Source organism: Erinaceus europaeus, chromosome 20, assembly GCF_950295315.1.
Source record: "Erinaceus europaeus chromosome 20, mEriEur2.1, whole genome shotgun sequence".
NCBI classification, from domain to species: Eukaryota; Metazoa; Chordata; class Mammalia; order Eulipotyphla; family Erinaceidae; genus Erinaceus; species Erinaceus europaeus.
In genome coordinates this window covers 15,170,631-15,187,367 of record NC_080181.1, presented here as the reverse complement: position 1 = coordinate 15,187,367, position 16,737 = coordinate 15,170,631, and the positions used below count along the sequence as shown (strand labels likewise).

Below are 16,737 nucleotides of genomic sequence, written 5' to 3'. Positions count from 1 at the left end.
TGACCCCATACCCTCTCCAGCATTTGCTGCTGTTACCTTTTCTGATGTATGACATTCTCACAGGAGTGAAGTGGTATCTCGTTGTTGTCTTTATTTGCATTTCTCTGACAATCAGAAAATTGGAGCATTTTTTTCATGTGTTTCTCGGCCTTTTGGATCTCTTCTGTGGTGAATATTCTATCCATGTCCTCCCCCCATTTTTGGATGGGGTTATTTGTTGTCTTGTTGTTGAGTTTGGCAAGCTCTTTATCTATGTTGGTTATTAAACTCTTATCTGATGTATGGCATGTAAAGATCTTCTCCCATTCTGTGAGGGGTCTCTTGGTTTGGGTAGTGGTTTCTTTTGCTGTGCAGAAGCTTTTTAATTTGATGTAGTCCTATAGGTTTATACTTGCCTTAGTCTTCTTTGTAATTGGATTTGTTTCATTGAGGATGTCTTTAAAATTTATACAGAAAAGAGTTCTGCCAATATTTTCTTCTAAGTATCTGATAGTTTGTGGTCTAACATCCAAGTCCTTGATCCACTTGGAATTTACTTTTGTATTTGGTGAAATACAGTGGTTCAGTTTCATTCTTCTGCATGTTTCAACCCATTGTTTCCAACACCATTTGTTGAAGAGACTCTGCTACCCCATTGAATAGTCTGGGCCCCTTTGTCAAAGATTAGATGTCCTTAGGTGTGGGGGCTCACTTCTGGGCTCTCAGTTCTATTCCACTGGTCAGTGTGTCTATTTCTGTTCCAGTACCAAGCAGTTTTGATGACAATGGCCCTATAAGACAATTTGAGATCTGGGAGTGTGATGCCTCCGGTTCTGTTCTTTTTTCTCAAGATTGTTTTGGCAATTCTAGGTCTTTTCTGGTTCCAGATAAACATTTGTAGCATTTGTTCTATTCTCCTAAAAAATGTGCTTGGGATCTTGATGGGGATAGCATTAAATCTGTAGATGGCTCTGGGTAGTATATTCATTTTGATGATGTTAATTCTTCCAACCTATGAACATGGAATATCTTTCCACTTCTTTGTGTCTTTTTCAATTTCCTTGAGTAGTGACTCATAAGTTTCAGTATACAAGTCTTTCACTTCTTTGGTTAGGTTTACTCCTAGATATTTTATTGTTTTTGTTGCTATAGTAAAAGGAATTGATTTCTGGATTTCAATTTCTTCTAGCTTAGTGTTTGCATAGAGGAATGCCACTGACTTTTGAATGTTAATTTTGTAGCCTGACACCTTACTGTATTTCCTGATGATTTCCAAAAGTTTCTTGCTGAATTCCTTAGTTTTTTTCTGTGTATACTATCATATCATCTGCAAACAGGGAGAGTTTGACTTCTTCTCTTCCAATCTGTACCCCTTTAATTCCTTGGTCCTGCCTGATTGCTATGGCAAGAACTCCCAACACTATGTTAAATAGTAATGGTGATAGGGGGCAGTCCTGTCTAGTACCTGATCTGAGGGAAAATGCTTCCAGTTTTTCACCATTGAGTATGATGTTGGCTGTAGGTTTGCTATATATAGACTCCACTATCTTGAGGAATTTTCCATCTATTCCCATTTTTTGTAGTGTTTTGATCATAAAGGGATGTTGTATTTTGTCAAAGGCTTTCTCTGAATCTATTGATATGACCATGTGGTTTTTGTTCTTGCTTTTGTTGATGTGGTGGATCACATTGATTGATTTACATATATTAAACCAACCTTGCATGCCTAGGATAAACCCCACTTGGTCATGATGAACAATCTTTTTAATAGACTGCTGTATCTGGTTGGCTAGAATTTTGTTCAGTATTTTAGCATCTATGTTCATCAGAGATATTGGTCTGTAGTTTTCTTTTTTGGTTGTGTCCCTGTCTGCTTTTGGTATCAGAGTGATGTTAGCTTCATAGAAGCTAGCAGGGAGTATCCCAGTGTCTTCAATCTTCTGGAAGACTTTTAAAAGTAGAGGTATTAGTTCTTCTTTGAAGGTTTTGTAGAATTCATTTGTAAAACCATCTGGTCCAGGACTTTTATTTTTGGGAATATTTTTTATAACTGTTTCAATTTCATTAGCTGTGGTGGGCCTGTTCATGTTATCCACTTCCTCTTTACTTAGTTTTGGAAGTTGGTAGGTATCTAGGACATCGTCCATTTCTTCCAGCTTCTCTAGCTTGGTGGCATATAGTTGTTCATAGAAGCCTCGCATGATATGTTGAATTTCTGCGGTGTCTGTTGTGATATCTCCTCTTTCATTTACTATCCGATTTATTTGGGTCTTCTCCCTTTTTTGTTTTGTGAGTCTGGCTAAAGGTTTGTCGATTTTGTTCACTCTTTCGAAGAACCAACATTTACTTTTGTATGGTTTTCTTATTCTCAATGTTATTGATTTCTGCCCTAACTTTAGTGATTTCTGTCCTTCTGGATGCTTTAGGGCAAAGGGAAATAATTAGACAAGGGAAGCTACTTGGCAGTATTGTGAATGTGCAAGGTCTTGAGTTCATTCCTCATTCATTAATTAATTGGCCTTTGGTTGCTTGCTAATAGTCCTCAGTTGGTCCATGCTGGATTTCCTATCCAAAGAAAGAGAGAGAGAGAAACAGGCAGAGAGGAGTAGACATCACAGCACTGCTCCACCACCTGTGGCGCTTCCCCAGTACCTGGGTGCTCACCTGTAATGCTGAGGCTTGAGCCAGGGCTTTGTGCATGACAAGGTGCAGGCTCTACCAGATGAGCTACCTCCTGGCTGCTCCTACCTCATTTCTTGCTACTCCTTTTCACTGTCTCAGCTGCCCTTCTCATTTCTTCACTGTGCCGCTCTTCCTCATTTTGGGGCTGAAAATATGCTACTGCAAGGTTTGACTTGTCCTCCTCCCTCCACCTGGTTCTCCTGTTCATATCAAACTTAAACACAGGTGTCACTGTCTCAGGCAGATCTCTCCCTTTAGTCCACTCAAGGCCCCTGTTATTGCCACAACATCTCTTTTCTTTTTTTGCCTCCAGGATTATCACTGGGGCTTAGTGCCTGCACTATGAATCCACTGCTCCTGGAGCCCATTTTTCCCATTTCTATTGCCCTTATTGTTGTTATTGCTGTTGTTGTTGTTGGATAGGACAGAGAGAAATCGAGAAAGGAGGGGAAGACAGAGAGGGGAAGAGAAAGACAGACACCTGAAGACCTGCTTCACCACCTGTGACACGATCCCCTCTGCAAGTAGGGAGCCGGGGACTCACACCGGGATCATCACGCCCGTTCTTGTTCTTTGCACCATGTATGCTTAACCCACTGCACTACCGCCTGGCTCCCTATGATTCTTTTCTTTTGCCTTTCAGATTGGTTTAAATGTAATAACTTTCTAATATTATAAATAGTGATTATGTTATTTAGTGTTAATGATTTCATTGCTTAACCTCTCAGAAAATTAACAAAAAATGAAAATATTTTATCTAAAATAATAGTTTTTCTTTGTAGTGAGAGTTTTCTATTTGCCTAAGTTACTGTTGTTGTTTTTCAGGCCTCTGAAGAAAACAGCTATGAAAATGAACAGGGGAAGAGGGGTAAATAACATACTGGTTGTGCAAAGAGACTGTTATGCCTGAGGCTCCAAAGTCCTTGGTTCAATCTCCCATACCACCATAAACCAGAGCTGAGCAGTGTTCTGGTAAAGAAGGAGGAGGAGGAGGAAAGAAAATGAGCATGGTATTATGAAATTGGTTTAAATATCATTTTAAAGCTTGGACTATGTGGGGGTATTGCAGAAAAGCAAATGACTTGGGACTAGGTGGAGATAGGAGGGAATCTGATATTCGGCATTTGATTGTGACAAAGAATTTGGGTGGGGGGTGGGACTGATGTGAAGACATCTATCACAGTTATAAATACAGTACATATATAATATATATTTATATATATAAATACAGTATATACATATATACTTTCATTTACATTTTTTATAGTTTTATAAATTTTTTATATTTATTTTCCCTTTTGTTGCCCTCGTTTTATTGTTGTAGTAGTTTATTATTGTTGTTATTATTGATGTCGTTGTTGGATAGGATGGAGAGAAATGGAGAGAGGAAGGGAAGACAGAGAGGGGGAGAGAAAGAGAAACACCTGCAGACCTGCTTCACCCGCCTGTGAAGCATCTTCCCTGCAGATGGGAAGCCGGGGGCTTGAACCGGGATCCTTTTGCCGGTCCTTGCGCTTCGAACCACCTGCATTTAACCTGCTGCGCTACCGCCCAACTCCCTCATTTACCATTATTGAGGAAGTTGTTGACACATTAGTAAAGCTCTTATAGTAAGCATACTGCACCTTGCTGCTCCATGCCAGCCACACCACAAAGAAAGTAAATCTTTGATGTAGCTCACTCTTCCTGTCAGTTTGTTGGGGGAGGGTATCTTAGAAGAGTGCCCCCAATTTGAATACACTCTCAGCAAGGTCTGGGCAGCAGCTAGTTTTCAACTACACCTTCAGTCTTTTCCAAAATCCTTTTGCTCATTTTTCTGGAAAGATGACTGAGCCCAACTCTTCTGCAGCCAACTCAATAGCTGCCTACCTCTACTTTGAAAGGTTTCAAGTGACGTAGACCCTACCGGCCCAGAGGCCTCTGCACACTTCCTGTGTGGGGCTCAGAAAACTGCCTTCCCTCCCAGCCTTTGGTGCCTGCTTCGGAAAATGGTGAGTCTCTCTTACATAGTCCCTATCTCATCCCATTGTTGCGAGCAGTGATGCCAGGAACCTCAACCGTAGCAGGGGGGTTGAAAAAAGTCCTTTGGTTTCTTTTTCAGAAGTAATAAGCCAATTGGTGTCCGCCATCTTACATAGAGTAAATGTACAGTGAGAAAAGAATGCAGTGGGGGACTCTCTGGAGAGTTCTGGGACTCTTCCTCTTAACAGGTGAGTAGGGCAAATGAAAAGGGTAGCTTCTTTTAGCCCATGGGCAGACTCAGAGCCTAGCTTGGTGCAGCCCACTGGTGCACACAAGTCATTTACCGGAAGATATAAGAATCGTTTGTACTATTTTAGGGAGAAGAACTGGGTGGGATAGCAGTGCCTGGGATTCCATCTAAGGAGTGACCATAGAAAACCTTTAGGAAGATGATATCCATTGAATGCAAGTGATCTCTGCCTCGAATAACAATCTCATTCTATTCAAGAACTCCCCCAGCCCTTAAAAATACAAAAAGAAGGAGTCGGGCAGTAGCACAGCGGGTTAACTGCATGTGGCCTAGTGCATGTGGCGCAAAGCACAAGGACTGGTTAGGATCCCTATTCAAGCCCTGGGCTCCCCACCTGCAGGGGAGTCGTTTCACAGGCGGTGAAGCAGGTCTGTAGGTGTCTCTCTGTCTCTCCCTCTCTAGCTCCCCTTTCTCTCTCAATTTCTCTCTGTCTCTATCCAATAACAAATAAATACATTTTAAAAAAAAAGAAAAGAACACAAAAAGAGATGAAAGAACTTTCACTCCTTGTATGAAGAGAACAGATAGTTGAATCCAAATGCTACACAGGATATATAGCAAGTTTAGTACCTGAAACAGTATACCTGATAGCCTCCAGTCCTTTTCAGTTAACTAGGAGTGTTCAGTTAATTTAACCCTTTTGATGTAAAGTGGAACGTAAATTTATCAATAACCAAACATATATCTCATAGGAGAAAATAAGATTTTTTAAAGCTTGCCATTTATTGACTGCCAAATACTACATAAATGTGTTACGTGTATAAGCTGATTTAATCCTTACCTCCTTGAAATGTCAGTGTTATAGCCCCTATTTTACAGATGAAGAAATCAATTGATGCTCAAAGGACTTAACTTGTTTAAAACCACATAGTAATTGCTAAAGCTGACCTAGGGGATCAGGGCTGTTTGATTGCCTGCAAGGTCTGTGTTCCAAATAGCTGCATCAGATGAGGCAAAACAGCTCATGATAGTTTTTTTTATTTCAGAGCCCTAGAAAAATACTACCACAGTGGGGAATCCTAGCTCAGAGCCCCAGCCAAGATGTCTCCACTTCCTGCTTCATCTTGGGTTTCTCAAACTTGAATGTGCACACAAATCACCTGGGGAGCTTGTTGGATAAACTGCAACTTCTGCTTCAGTAGGTCTGGAGTGGGAACAGAGAATCTAATTTCCAATTTCTCCGTTTTATTAGACTGCTGCTGGTTTAGGAAACGTATATTGATGGCCAGGGGACAGGATACAAGTCCCGTAGGGAATGGGCGCAAGCGTTTTCTTAGAGACCTAAAGTATCAACTGTACTGTGCCTAAATGAAAGAGAGAGACTGTCAAACACCCAAGCATCCCTAGAGGTTTGACATCATGAGATAGTGCCTATTTTTCTCTGGCAAAGGGGTGAGGGACAGAGATATGGGTGCTCCCCCAATATAGAAACTGTTGGTAAAAGAGTAGTCCCAGCAATGGACAGGTTAACTTTCAGGCAAATGTCAGGGACTCTTAACAGTAATAAATACATGTTATTGGGAGTCGGGCGGTAGCGCAGCAGTTAAGCGGTGGCGCGAAGAACAAGGATCCCAGTTTGAGCCTCCCCTCCCCACCTTTAGGGGAGTCGCTTCACAAGCAGTGAAGCAGGTCTGCAGGTGTCTTTCTCTCCCCTTCTCTGTCTTCCCCTCCTCGCTCCATTTCTCTCTGTCCTATCCAACAACAATGACATCAATAACAACAACAATAAAACAGCAAGGGCAACAAAAGGGAAAATAAATTTAAAAATAAATACTAAAAAAATACATGTTATTGCTGAGTGGGGGGACTCTGGAGGGTTCAGTGGAAGTGTGAGCAGGCTCTACAAAGCACAGGCTCCTGCTGGCGAGTAATCAGAGTTTCAGACATTGCACATATTTCCACTCTGTCTTAAGCAGAAAACAAATGGAAGAACTGAGCCAAAGGTGGAGTGAGAATTTCAAGCAAGACTAATTTTTCTTCTGCAGAGACCAATTTTCTAAAGGGAGACATTTAGCAAATCATTTTACTATTTCTCCACTCACCCAAAAAACAAACCCAATATTTTAACTTCTATTTGTCAGATATTGTACGTTCATTGTGTCCTAGGTGCTTCCTTGCTCTGCTTCATGCTTAACTGACCAGTATATCACTCACCTTGATACAGGAATGCCTGTGCCCCAGTGGTGGTTGGGAATAATGTTAGGTATTCAGAAATGGTCAGAATAGACCATACTTTCTCTGCTTGGAATTCCAGGTACTTTACACCATTTACTAACTTTTTATCTTCTTCTTCTTTTCTAGTTGGCGCTTGGGGCGAGGAAGGTGAGCTATGCCTTCTTCCTTTGTTACACATCAGCCCAGCTTTGTGGAATCTTTTCTAGATCCCCCACAGGGCTCACACAGACCAATAAGAGTTTTTGTTTTGTTTTGTTTTGTTTTTACCATCTTCTCCTTTGTTTCAAGATACAACTGAGGAACAATATTATTTGAGATGTGTAAAAGTAATGATTTGATAAATGTATATATTGCACAGTGACTACTCAGGATTCATTTTTATCAGTGGCCATCAATTGTTTCATATAGAATGTGGGACCCAAACTGCTTTTTATATACAGCTCCAGGGAATTTGAAGATCCACTATTTTCTGGAGCTAGAGAAAAGACACATAGGAGCAGGATTTAATCTCTAATCGCAGGAGTATGGCTAATGGTTTCTTATTATTTCCTTTACAGATGATGATGATAATGATGCTGGTAAGAGAATTTTCACTTTTCATGTGTGGAAGAAAATAGTCATAGAAGACAATCAGTAATAAACACTACACTGCAGAACTCTTAGAGGGAAAATGCAAATGGTTTCCAGTAGAGTATGTATGAGAAGTGTTTATATTTGTTGCTAACTACCTTATATGATTAGAACTAAGTTTGTTTGTTTTGCCTCCAGGGCTATCACTAGGGTTCAGTGCCTGCACTACGAATCCACTGCTCCTGGCAGCCATCTTTTTTTCCCATTGTTGTTGTTATTGTTGCTGCTGCTGTTGTTGTTGGACAGGGTAGAGAGAAATTGAGAGAGGAAGGGAAGATAGGAGGAGAAAAAGATAGACACCTGCATACCTGCTTCACTGCTTGCGAAGTAACCACCCTGCAGGTGGGCTCAAACTTGGGTCCTTGAGCCAGTCCTTGTGCTTCGCACTATGTGTGCTTAACCCAGTGCGCCAGCCTCTAAAGCTAAGTTGGATACACATCCCTGAGCATACTTTCAGGGGAGAATACACATGTGGGTGTGGATTGGAGCAACCACAGTTTTTGTGTAAATCATGAATTTGTTGAAGGCACAGACAGCATCTTACCTGTCTGGTATAGTGTCTGGCATATAGTACATGTTTGATAGCTATTTGTAAATGAAAACTTTATTATACATGTAAATGCATCACTAATTCCGTCCCCTCAAAAAGGTGCGCTTATGTGAGATTTGTATTGTTACGGAGTAAAATATAGAGAGATCAGCTATGCACACAGTGGTTAGAAAGGTTCCAAGAGAAAAAAAAAAAAGACTCCAAGAGGGGGTGATCCTTAGGATGAGTTTTTTTCTTCCCCACCCCCTTCACTTTATTGAGAGGGGTTAATAGTTCACTAAAATTTATTGCATGTATGGTTTATGTATTACCCTAAATATTTAGCTGATTTTCTTCATTAGTTCTTCCTAAAGATCTCTTCTACAGACAAAATAACCAAAACTTAGATAGTAAATATAATCAGGGGCTGGACGATGGTGCAACCGGTTAAGTGCGCATAGTACTAAATACAAAGACCTGTGCAAGGACCCAGGTTCAAGCCCCCGGCCCCTCACCTGCAGTGGGGGGGACACTTCATCAGTGGCAAAGCAGATCTGCAAGTGTCTTTCTCTCTTCCTCTCTACTCCCCTCCCTCTCAATTCTCTCTGTCCTATCCAATAAAAATAATAAATTAGGGAGTCGGGCTGTAGCACAGCAGGTTAAGCGCAGGTGGCGCAAAGCACAAGGACCGGCATAAGGATCCCGGTTCGAACCCCGGCTCCCCACCTGCAGGGGGGGTCACTTCACAGGCGGTGAAGCAGGTCTGCAGGTGTCTATCTTTCTCTCCTCCTCTCTGTCTTCCCCTCCTCTCTCCATTTCTCTCTGTCCTATCCAACAATGACAACAACAATAATAACTACAACAATAAAACAACAAGGGCAACAAAAAGGGAATGAATAAATAAAAATAAATATTAAAAAGACAATTAAAAAAATAATAATAATAAATTAATAAAATGGAAAAAATTGTCTTCCAGGAGCAATGAATTTATAGTACCAGCACCAAGCCCCAGTGATAACCCTGGACACAGAAATAAATTTTTTTTTTAAATTTAAAAAAAAGATAAACACAATCACAGAGGTAGATAGATAAAAGTGCTGACCTAGCTAATACTGGAGCACATTTTTAAAATTTTTTTTTTACATTTTTCTTAATCATTTATGAAGTAATGCCACTAAGTATATTAAAGCTTGTTATAGGGAGCTGGGCGGTAGCGCGGCGGGATAAACACATGGCACAAAGCACAAGGACCGGCACAAGGATCCCAGTTCGAGCCTCCAATGCCCCACCTGCAGGGGGTCGCTTCACAGGCAGTGAAGCAGGTCTGCAGGTGTCTATCTTTCTCTCCCCCTCTCTGTCTTCCCCTCCTCTCTCCATTTCTCTGTCCTATCCAACAACAACAACAGCTGTGACAATAACAATAGCAAGCGCAATAAGGACAACAAAATGGGAAAAATAGCCTCCAGGAGCAGTGGGTTCATAGTGCAGGCACTGAGCCCAAGTGATAACCCTGGAGGCAAAAAAAAAAAAAACCCAAACTCAGGTGTTACAAACACTCCTATTTCTAAGTATTGGCATACAGTTCCTTCATGTGCATGTGTAAATCTAAGCTCTGCTACTGAATTTGTGCCAGTAAAAGGTGGGAGCAATTTTCTTTTATTCTTTTCCTGTTTTTTGTTTGTTTGCTTGTTTGCTTGTTTTATGTTATTATTGCCACCTCACCACTCTGAGATTGCTTTTTCAGAAAGAAAGAGACAGAGGGAAAGAGAGAGAGAGAGATTCCATAGGACTGAAGCTTCCTCCAGTGCTGTGCTGTGCTCAAACCTGGGTAGTGCACATGACATAGCAGGTGCACTAGCCAGGTGAGCTACTGATATTTTGCCAACTTGAGAACAATTTCCTTTCTCCTTCCTTCTTTCCTTCCTTCCTTCCTTCTTTTTTGCCTCTAGTCACTATGGACTCAGTGCTGGCACTACGAATCCACTGCTCCTGGCAGACATGTTTTCTCCACCACCACCATCCTCCTTCACACACACACTTTTATTCAATAGGACAGAGCGAAGTTGAGAGGGGGAGGGGAGGTAGAGGGGAGAGCAAGATAGAGAGGGAGACAGAAAGATAGGCACCTAAAGACTTGTTTCTGCACTGGTAAAATGCCTCTACCCATATGTGAGGAGCAGGGACTCGAACCTGGGTCCTTCCACAGGTCCTTGTGCACAGTATTATGTGCACTTAACCAGGTATGCCACTGCCTGGACCCCACAATTCTCTTTACATTTCTTTTTCAAACAATACCAAGCAAAGGGAAATGCACGGAGTTAATCTTGAATATTAGGATTCTCCAGGCAAACGCTAGAAGAAGAAGAAGGATTCTCCAGCTTCAGGTCTTTAAGACTTTGTGAGCTTCCCTGCATTAATACATGGAAGTACATACTGTATGCACTCAATGTGATGTATCTGTGTATATCACATTGGTGGAGTAGCTCTGTCACCTTTAAGGTTGGGGTTACCCAAAGGATGAGCCTTCTGGGAATTCCTGATGATAGAGGCTAGTCCCACTTGGGGAGTTTTATCTGTTATTTAAATTTAACTCAAATGTTTTCTTACATTCTTTTTCTTAATTTTCCTTTTTGTTCCCCTTGTTTTTTATTGTTGTAGTTATTGTTATTATTGATGTCATTGTTGTTGAATAGGACAGAGAGAAATGGAGCGAGGAGGGGAAGACAGAGAGGGGGAGAGAAAGATAGAAAGATAGGGAGTCGCCTGTGAAGTGACTCCCCTGCAGGTGGGGAGTCCAGGGGCTTGAACTGGGATCCTTCCGCCCAGGTCCTTGCGCATTGCGCCATGTGCGGTTAACCCATTGCGCTACCGCTCACCCCCCTACCACCCCCACCCCCCCCCCCCGCCTTCTTACATTCTTTCTTCTTTTCAGTTTCATATGAAACTCAGCAGTTTGTCAGTATTTTATATCTACGCTTTCCAAGGATGTGGGCCAGTGGATAGAAGGGAAACAACTGAATAACAGAGAGCAACCCCACTAACTGATGTCTTTCAACTCCCACCTTACAAACATTCCAAATAGGGATTGCATGACTTTTCTTTATTCTCATCTCCTTCTTCCCAAGCCCCTATGTCCACATCTAAACTCCGAAGTCACCTACAAAAGATTCTCTATTTTCTTTTCTCCCATATATCTTTTTTTTAAGTATTTATTTATTTATTTATTTATTCCCTTTTGTTGCCCTTGTTGCTTTATTGTAATAATTATTGTTGTCTGTCTTCATTGTTGGATAGGACAGAGAGAAATGGAGAGAGGAGGGGAAGACAGAGAGGGGGAGAGAAAGACAGACACCTGCAGACCTGCTTCACCGCCTGTGAAGGGACTCCCCTGCAGGTGGGGAGCCAGGGGCTCGAACCGGGATCCTTACGCCGGTCCTTGCGCTTTGCGCCACATGCGCTTAAGCCACTGCGCCACCGCCTGACCCCCCCCCATATATCTTTTTTAAAAGATTTACTTATTTATGAGTATAAGAGAACAAACAGGGAGTCGGGTAGTAGCACAGCAGGTTAAACGCACGTGGCACCAAGAAAGCAATCAAGAGTAAAAAGCAGGGCATCATTTTGTCATACACAGCATCAAACTCAGAACTCAAGACCCCATGCTTGAAAGGCTTGCAGTTGCAGTCAGGCAGTGGCACACCTGGTAGCACCTGCTACAATGTGCAAGGAACTGGCTTTAAGTCTCCAGTTTCTACTACAAGGAGAAAGCTTCACAAGTGATGATGCAAGTCTCTCTCTCTCTCTTTCCCTATCTCCCCCTTCCCTCTTGATTTCTCTGTATCCAATAAATAAATATTTAAAAAATGAAGTTTTGCACACTATCACTATGCCATCTCCCTGGCCATTCCCATATATCTTTCACACCTCTATCTCATACCCACTAGTTAGAAAAAGTTCCTTCTAGAAGAAAATCTAAGCCCTGATGACAGATGACTTTGCTTTTGGTTGATTTTTTAAAATATATTTATTTATTTATTTATTTGTTCCCTTTTGTTGCCTTTGTTGTAGTTATTATTGTTGTTGTTATTTATGTCATTGTTGTTGGATAAGAGAGAAATGGAGAGAGGAGGAGAAGACAGAGGGGGAGAGAAAGATAGACACCTGCAGACCTGCTTCACCACTTGTGACGTGACCCCCCCTGCAGGTGGGGAATCAGGGGCTCAAACCTTGGTTAATTTTTTGTTACCAATTTGCTTTTACTGATTTCTCCCACAAATTCTCTTCTCTATTTCCCATTCTCTAGAGTATAAAGTTTCCATCTCTGGAATCAAAGTAGAGTTGACTTGCCCCTTGGATACTACTGATGAAATATCATGGGATACAAAACGTGGAAAAAAAACTGGACATACTCTAACAGTGGAGAATTTTTCAGAACTGGATGACAGCGGTTATTATACTTGCTATACAACGGCTAAAAAACACCACCGTCTCTACCTGAAAGCAAGAGGTAATAGGGGTCACAGGAGCAAGTTTTACTAGACCCTCTATCTCTTTTAAAGATTTATTTAATTATGACACCAATAAGGTATCATAGCAGTAACACACAGATTTGTATGCTTGATGCCCCAGTGGACCAGGTTCAATTCCCAGTACCACCAAATGTCAAAATGTCAAAACTGAGCACTATGCTGATTTCTCTCTCTCTCTCTCTCTCTCTCTCTCTCTCTCTCTCTCTCTCTCATAGATGCAGAGAGATAAACAGCATCACTCTGGCACATGCAGTGTTAGGATCAACTCAGAACCTCATGCTTGCAAGTCTTATACTTTACCACTGCACAATCTCCTATACTGCATCTACTAGACTCTTTGGGGAGGGTCACTTCAAAAGGGCATTATCACTTATTTCCCTTAAGCCAATTCACTATCCCTTGGCATTTTGTGCTTCCCTTATACTCAACCTGGTTCTTCTTCTTTTTTTTTTTTTTTCCTCCAGGGTTATTGCTGGGCTCGGTGCCTGCACCATGAATCCACTGCTCCTGGAGGCCATTTTTCCCCCCTTTTGTTGCCCTTGTTGTAGCTTCGTTGTGGTTATTATTATTGCCCTTGTTGATGCAATTCGTTGTTGGATAGGACAGAGAGAAATGGAGAGAGGAGGGGAAGACAGAGAGGAGGAGAGAAAGACAGACACCTGCAGACCTGCTTCACCGCCTGTAAAGCAACTCCCCTGCAGGTGGGGAGCTGGGGGCTCGAACCTGGATCCTTACGCCGGTTCCTGCGCTTTGCGCCACATGCGCTTAACCCACTGCGCCACTGCCCGACCCCCCCCCCCCCCGGTTCTTATTCTTACAAATGTTCTTATTCTTACAGTGTCTGTGTTTTCTGAAATATAGATTCAACACTAACATGGGCTGTTGGGTAACCTCAGTCAGTGCTATATCTAAACTTCCTAAGAGACAGAATTCAGTCATTGTATTATATGATGTCCAGAATTATGACACACCAATAATGAGTTTATCTAATGTTTTATGTGGAGATAAATACTTCTGAAGGACTTTCCAAGAACACTCAAGGTGACCTAATAAAAAGGCATTAGATAAGGCACAATAATAAAGAATGATAGGGAACATTTATGGAGTGCTTAAACACTTTACCAAACCCTTGCCAAGAGTTATTTTCTTAAAATCCTCTTAACAACTGTACAGATTACCATTTTATTCCCATATTATCAGATGGGAAACAGAGGTTTTGTGAGCTAGAAACATGTTTTAGAATTCTCCCAGCCAATGAGCAGTGGAACTGGGGCTTAAACCATCACTGTCTGACCTCAGAGCCTCTATACCCCCCACCACTATGTTTTATCTATTGTTATAAATGTAAATGTATTGAAAGGGAGGGCTCTGACCTTTGCGAGCATGTGAGCAGTGTGGGGAGAGCCACCTTCATTTGTTCTTCATGGCCTTATTTTTCCCATCTCCCTTCACCCCATCCCCACAGTGTGTGAGAACTGCCTGGAGGTGGACCTGATGACAGTGGTCACAGTTATCATAGTTGACATCTGCAGCACACTGGGCTTGCTGCTGGTGGTGTACTACTGGAGCAAGAACAGAAAGACCAAGGCCAAACCTGTAACAAGAGCAGCAGGAGCTGGTGGGAGACCCAGGGGTAAGACTGTGGAGTTGACTAGAAGCTGTCCACCAAGGGGTATGTCCAGCTGGGTCAGATTGGATGGCAAGTTTCACAGCCAGGTCAAAGCTGCTTCTGTATTCTAATTTGCTGTGTTGCCAAGATCTCAACAGAGTTTTGCATCTCAGATCACCCCAGAAAATACAGTGTTTATTTTTAAATATGTTTATTTATTTGATTTGATAGATACAGAGGAGATAGAGAGGGAATAAAGATGTTTAATAACAGGATGGACTTCCTCAAGTGCCTGTCAGTGTCCTAGAGTCACTGGGTTCCCAAACTGTGGAAAGAGGAAGTCTGAGATATTTGTCCCTCCTTTTTCCTTTTCCTTTCCCTTTTTCTTTTCCTTCCCCCTTGGGGACCTTGACCTAAGAAGAGTCACAGAATTATGAGAATAGTGTGGGGGTTATCAAAAATGGGACGAAAGGAGGAAGGGGAAGGGCAGCTGAAGGGGGAAAGGGAAACCTGAGGGAGAGAACAAAAGGGCTTGTCAACCTTGATCTGGGTCTCATTGCTACAACATTGATTTTCCCTTGTATAAATGAATGTTCTCCACCTCCCTTTTCTGCAGGACAAAACAAGCAGAAGCCACCACCTGTCCCCAACCCTGACTATGAGGTAACAGGGAGGGGGGAGGGATCCTTCCAGGGGGAAAAGGAACAGGTGTAACTGTCCATCTGTCCTGCAAGACACTGCAAAGCTCCACAGAGTTCCTCACACTCAGCCCTCTGCCTTGTTATAGTTGAGTGAGACCGTCTCAAAGGCTGCTGGGTTTCCCCCAACTACAGCATCACGGAGCAGGGAGACATTTGTTTCTCTTTGACTTATTCGTTAACTGGGATATGACCATGGGGAGTACCAAACAGGCAAAATCATATGTGATAAACTCAGGACTGATGATCCAGGGCCTGATACATGCAATGCATGTGCTCTACCATTTTAGCTATTCCCTAGGATCTGCTAAATACTTGTACATCGCATCTGAACCAACTCAGCAAATATTGAGTACCAGAAGTGCTCAAAAAGTGGCATTCACCTTCGCACAAGTGACTTCATTCTCTATTATTATTACTACTATTATCTTTATTTATTGAGTAGAGGCATCCAGAAATTGAGAGAAAGGGGAGATAGAGAGGGACAGAGACACCTGAAGCACTGCTTCACCACTTATGAAGTTTTCCCCTGCTGGAGTGGACTAGAGGCTTGAACCCCGGTCCTTCCTCATTGTAATCTCTGCTCAGCATGGTGCACCACCACCCTGTCCCTCTTTCCCTCCTTGATGAGATGGGAAAACTGAGGCTCATGGAAAGCCTGTCTCCTAACCCCAAGTCCAGGGTTCTTCCCATTGTACAAATGCTCAGTCCTCAGAGGCACCTCTGTTTTAGGAGCCACTTATCCCACCATGCTGATCACCACTCTCTTGCACCCCTAGCCCATCCGGAAAGGCCAGCGGGACCTGTATGCTGGCTTGAATCACAGAGGCATCTGACAACTGCAGGGATGCTGCCTCCACCACAGGCCTGGGTCTGGCTCTTCTCCAGACTCCTGCTACTCCATTCCCTGGGCAAGTCTTGGACCACACAGAACTGTCCCTCTCCCTCATGGGAATGCAACCCCTGGAAACTTTGTCCCCTCTTGCCTTCTTCCTGCCTTCTCTGCTGGCACCAAATCCTAGGATATTGCTGCTTCCTTGTCCTTTGAAATATCAGGCTACTTACCATCTCACACCTGACCTAGAACATTTGTTAGATTATTTGTTGCTGTTATTCAGTCCACTCAACCCCTTCCTTCTCTGGTGGATGTTACTTCTCCCTCCATTGTCTTCCTTTCCTGTATATAAGTTTTCCTAACCTTAACCATCCCATCCATCTTTCTATTCTTTCAACTCTCCCTTTGGGCTACCCTCTATGAGAATGGACAAAGTAAATGTGGGCAAATCCTTGCCCAGCCCCAGCTCTGTGCTCCCCGACCCTGTCCTTCTCAGCAAGCTTCTGGACTGAAATTTGCAATGTTGTGGGTGTGTTAGGCTCCTTGTCAGCTGAGAATCAAAATAAAGTATACTTGGCTGAAAGAATTTGTTTCTCCTTTCTGGAAGCCCTTCAGAGGCTGTCTTGTTTCCTGAGAAAATGCAGTTCCTCCCCACTTTTGTCCCTGAGATGATCCTAAATGCAGTTGTGTTTGCACAGTAATAGAAGCACTCTCCAAAGCTCTCTTTGGAGAGGGCATCAAGGCATAAGTAATATAGAAAGAAGGACAGTGAGAAAAAGAGAAGAGGAATAGAAGGAGG

The 16,737-nt window shown here is 42.5% G+C and overlaps 1 protein-coding gene across 1 annotated transcript; it reads left to right on the top strand.

Annotated features, from left to right (window-relative positions):
* Nucleotides 1–3,490: 3,490 nt before the first annotated feature.
* On the top strand, nucleotides 3,491–16,518 carry LOC103114017 (T-cell surface glycoprotein CD3 epsilon chain). The gene is made up of 9 exons (XM_060179990.1): nucleotides 3,491–3,671; nucleotides 4,545–4,652; nucleotides 4,763–4,871; nucleotides 7,235–7,255; nucleotides 7,666–7,686; nucleotides 12,571–12,774; nucleotides 14,262–14,429; nucleotides 15,022–15,068; nucleotides 15,883–16,518. The coding sequence occupies exons 3-9, from the start codon at nucleotides 4,805–4,807 to the stop codon at nucleotides 15,937–15,939; spliced, it is 585 nt and encodes a 194-aa protein (XP_060035973.1). The 5' UTR covers nucleotides 3,491–3,671; nucleotides 4,545–4,652; nucleotides 4,763–4,804; the 3' UTR covers nucleotides 15,940–16,518.
* Nucleotides 16,519–16,737: the final 219 nt, after the last annotated feature.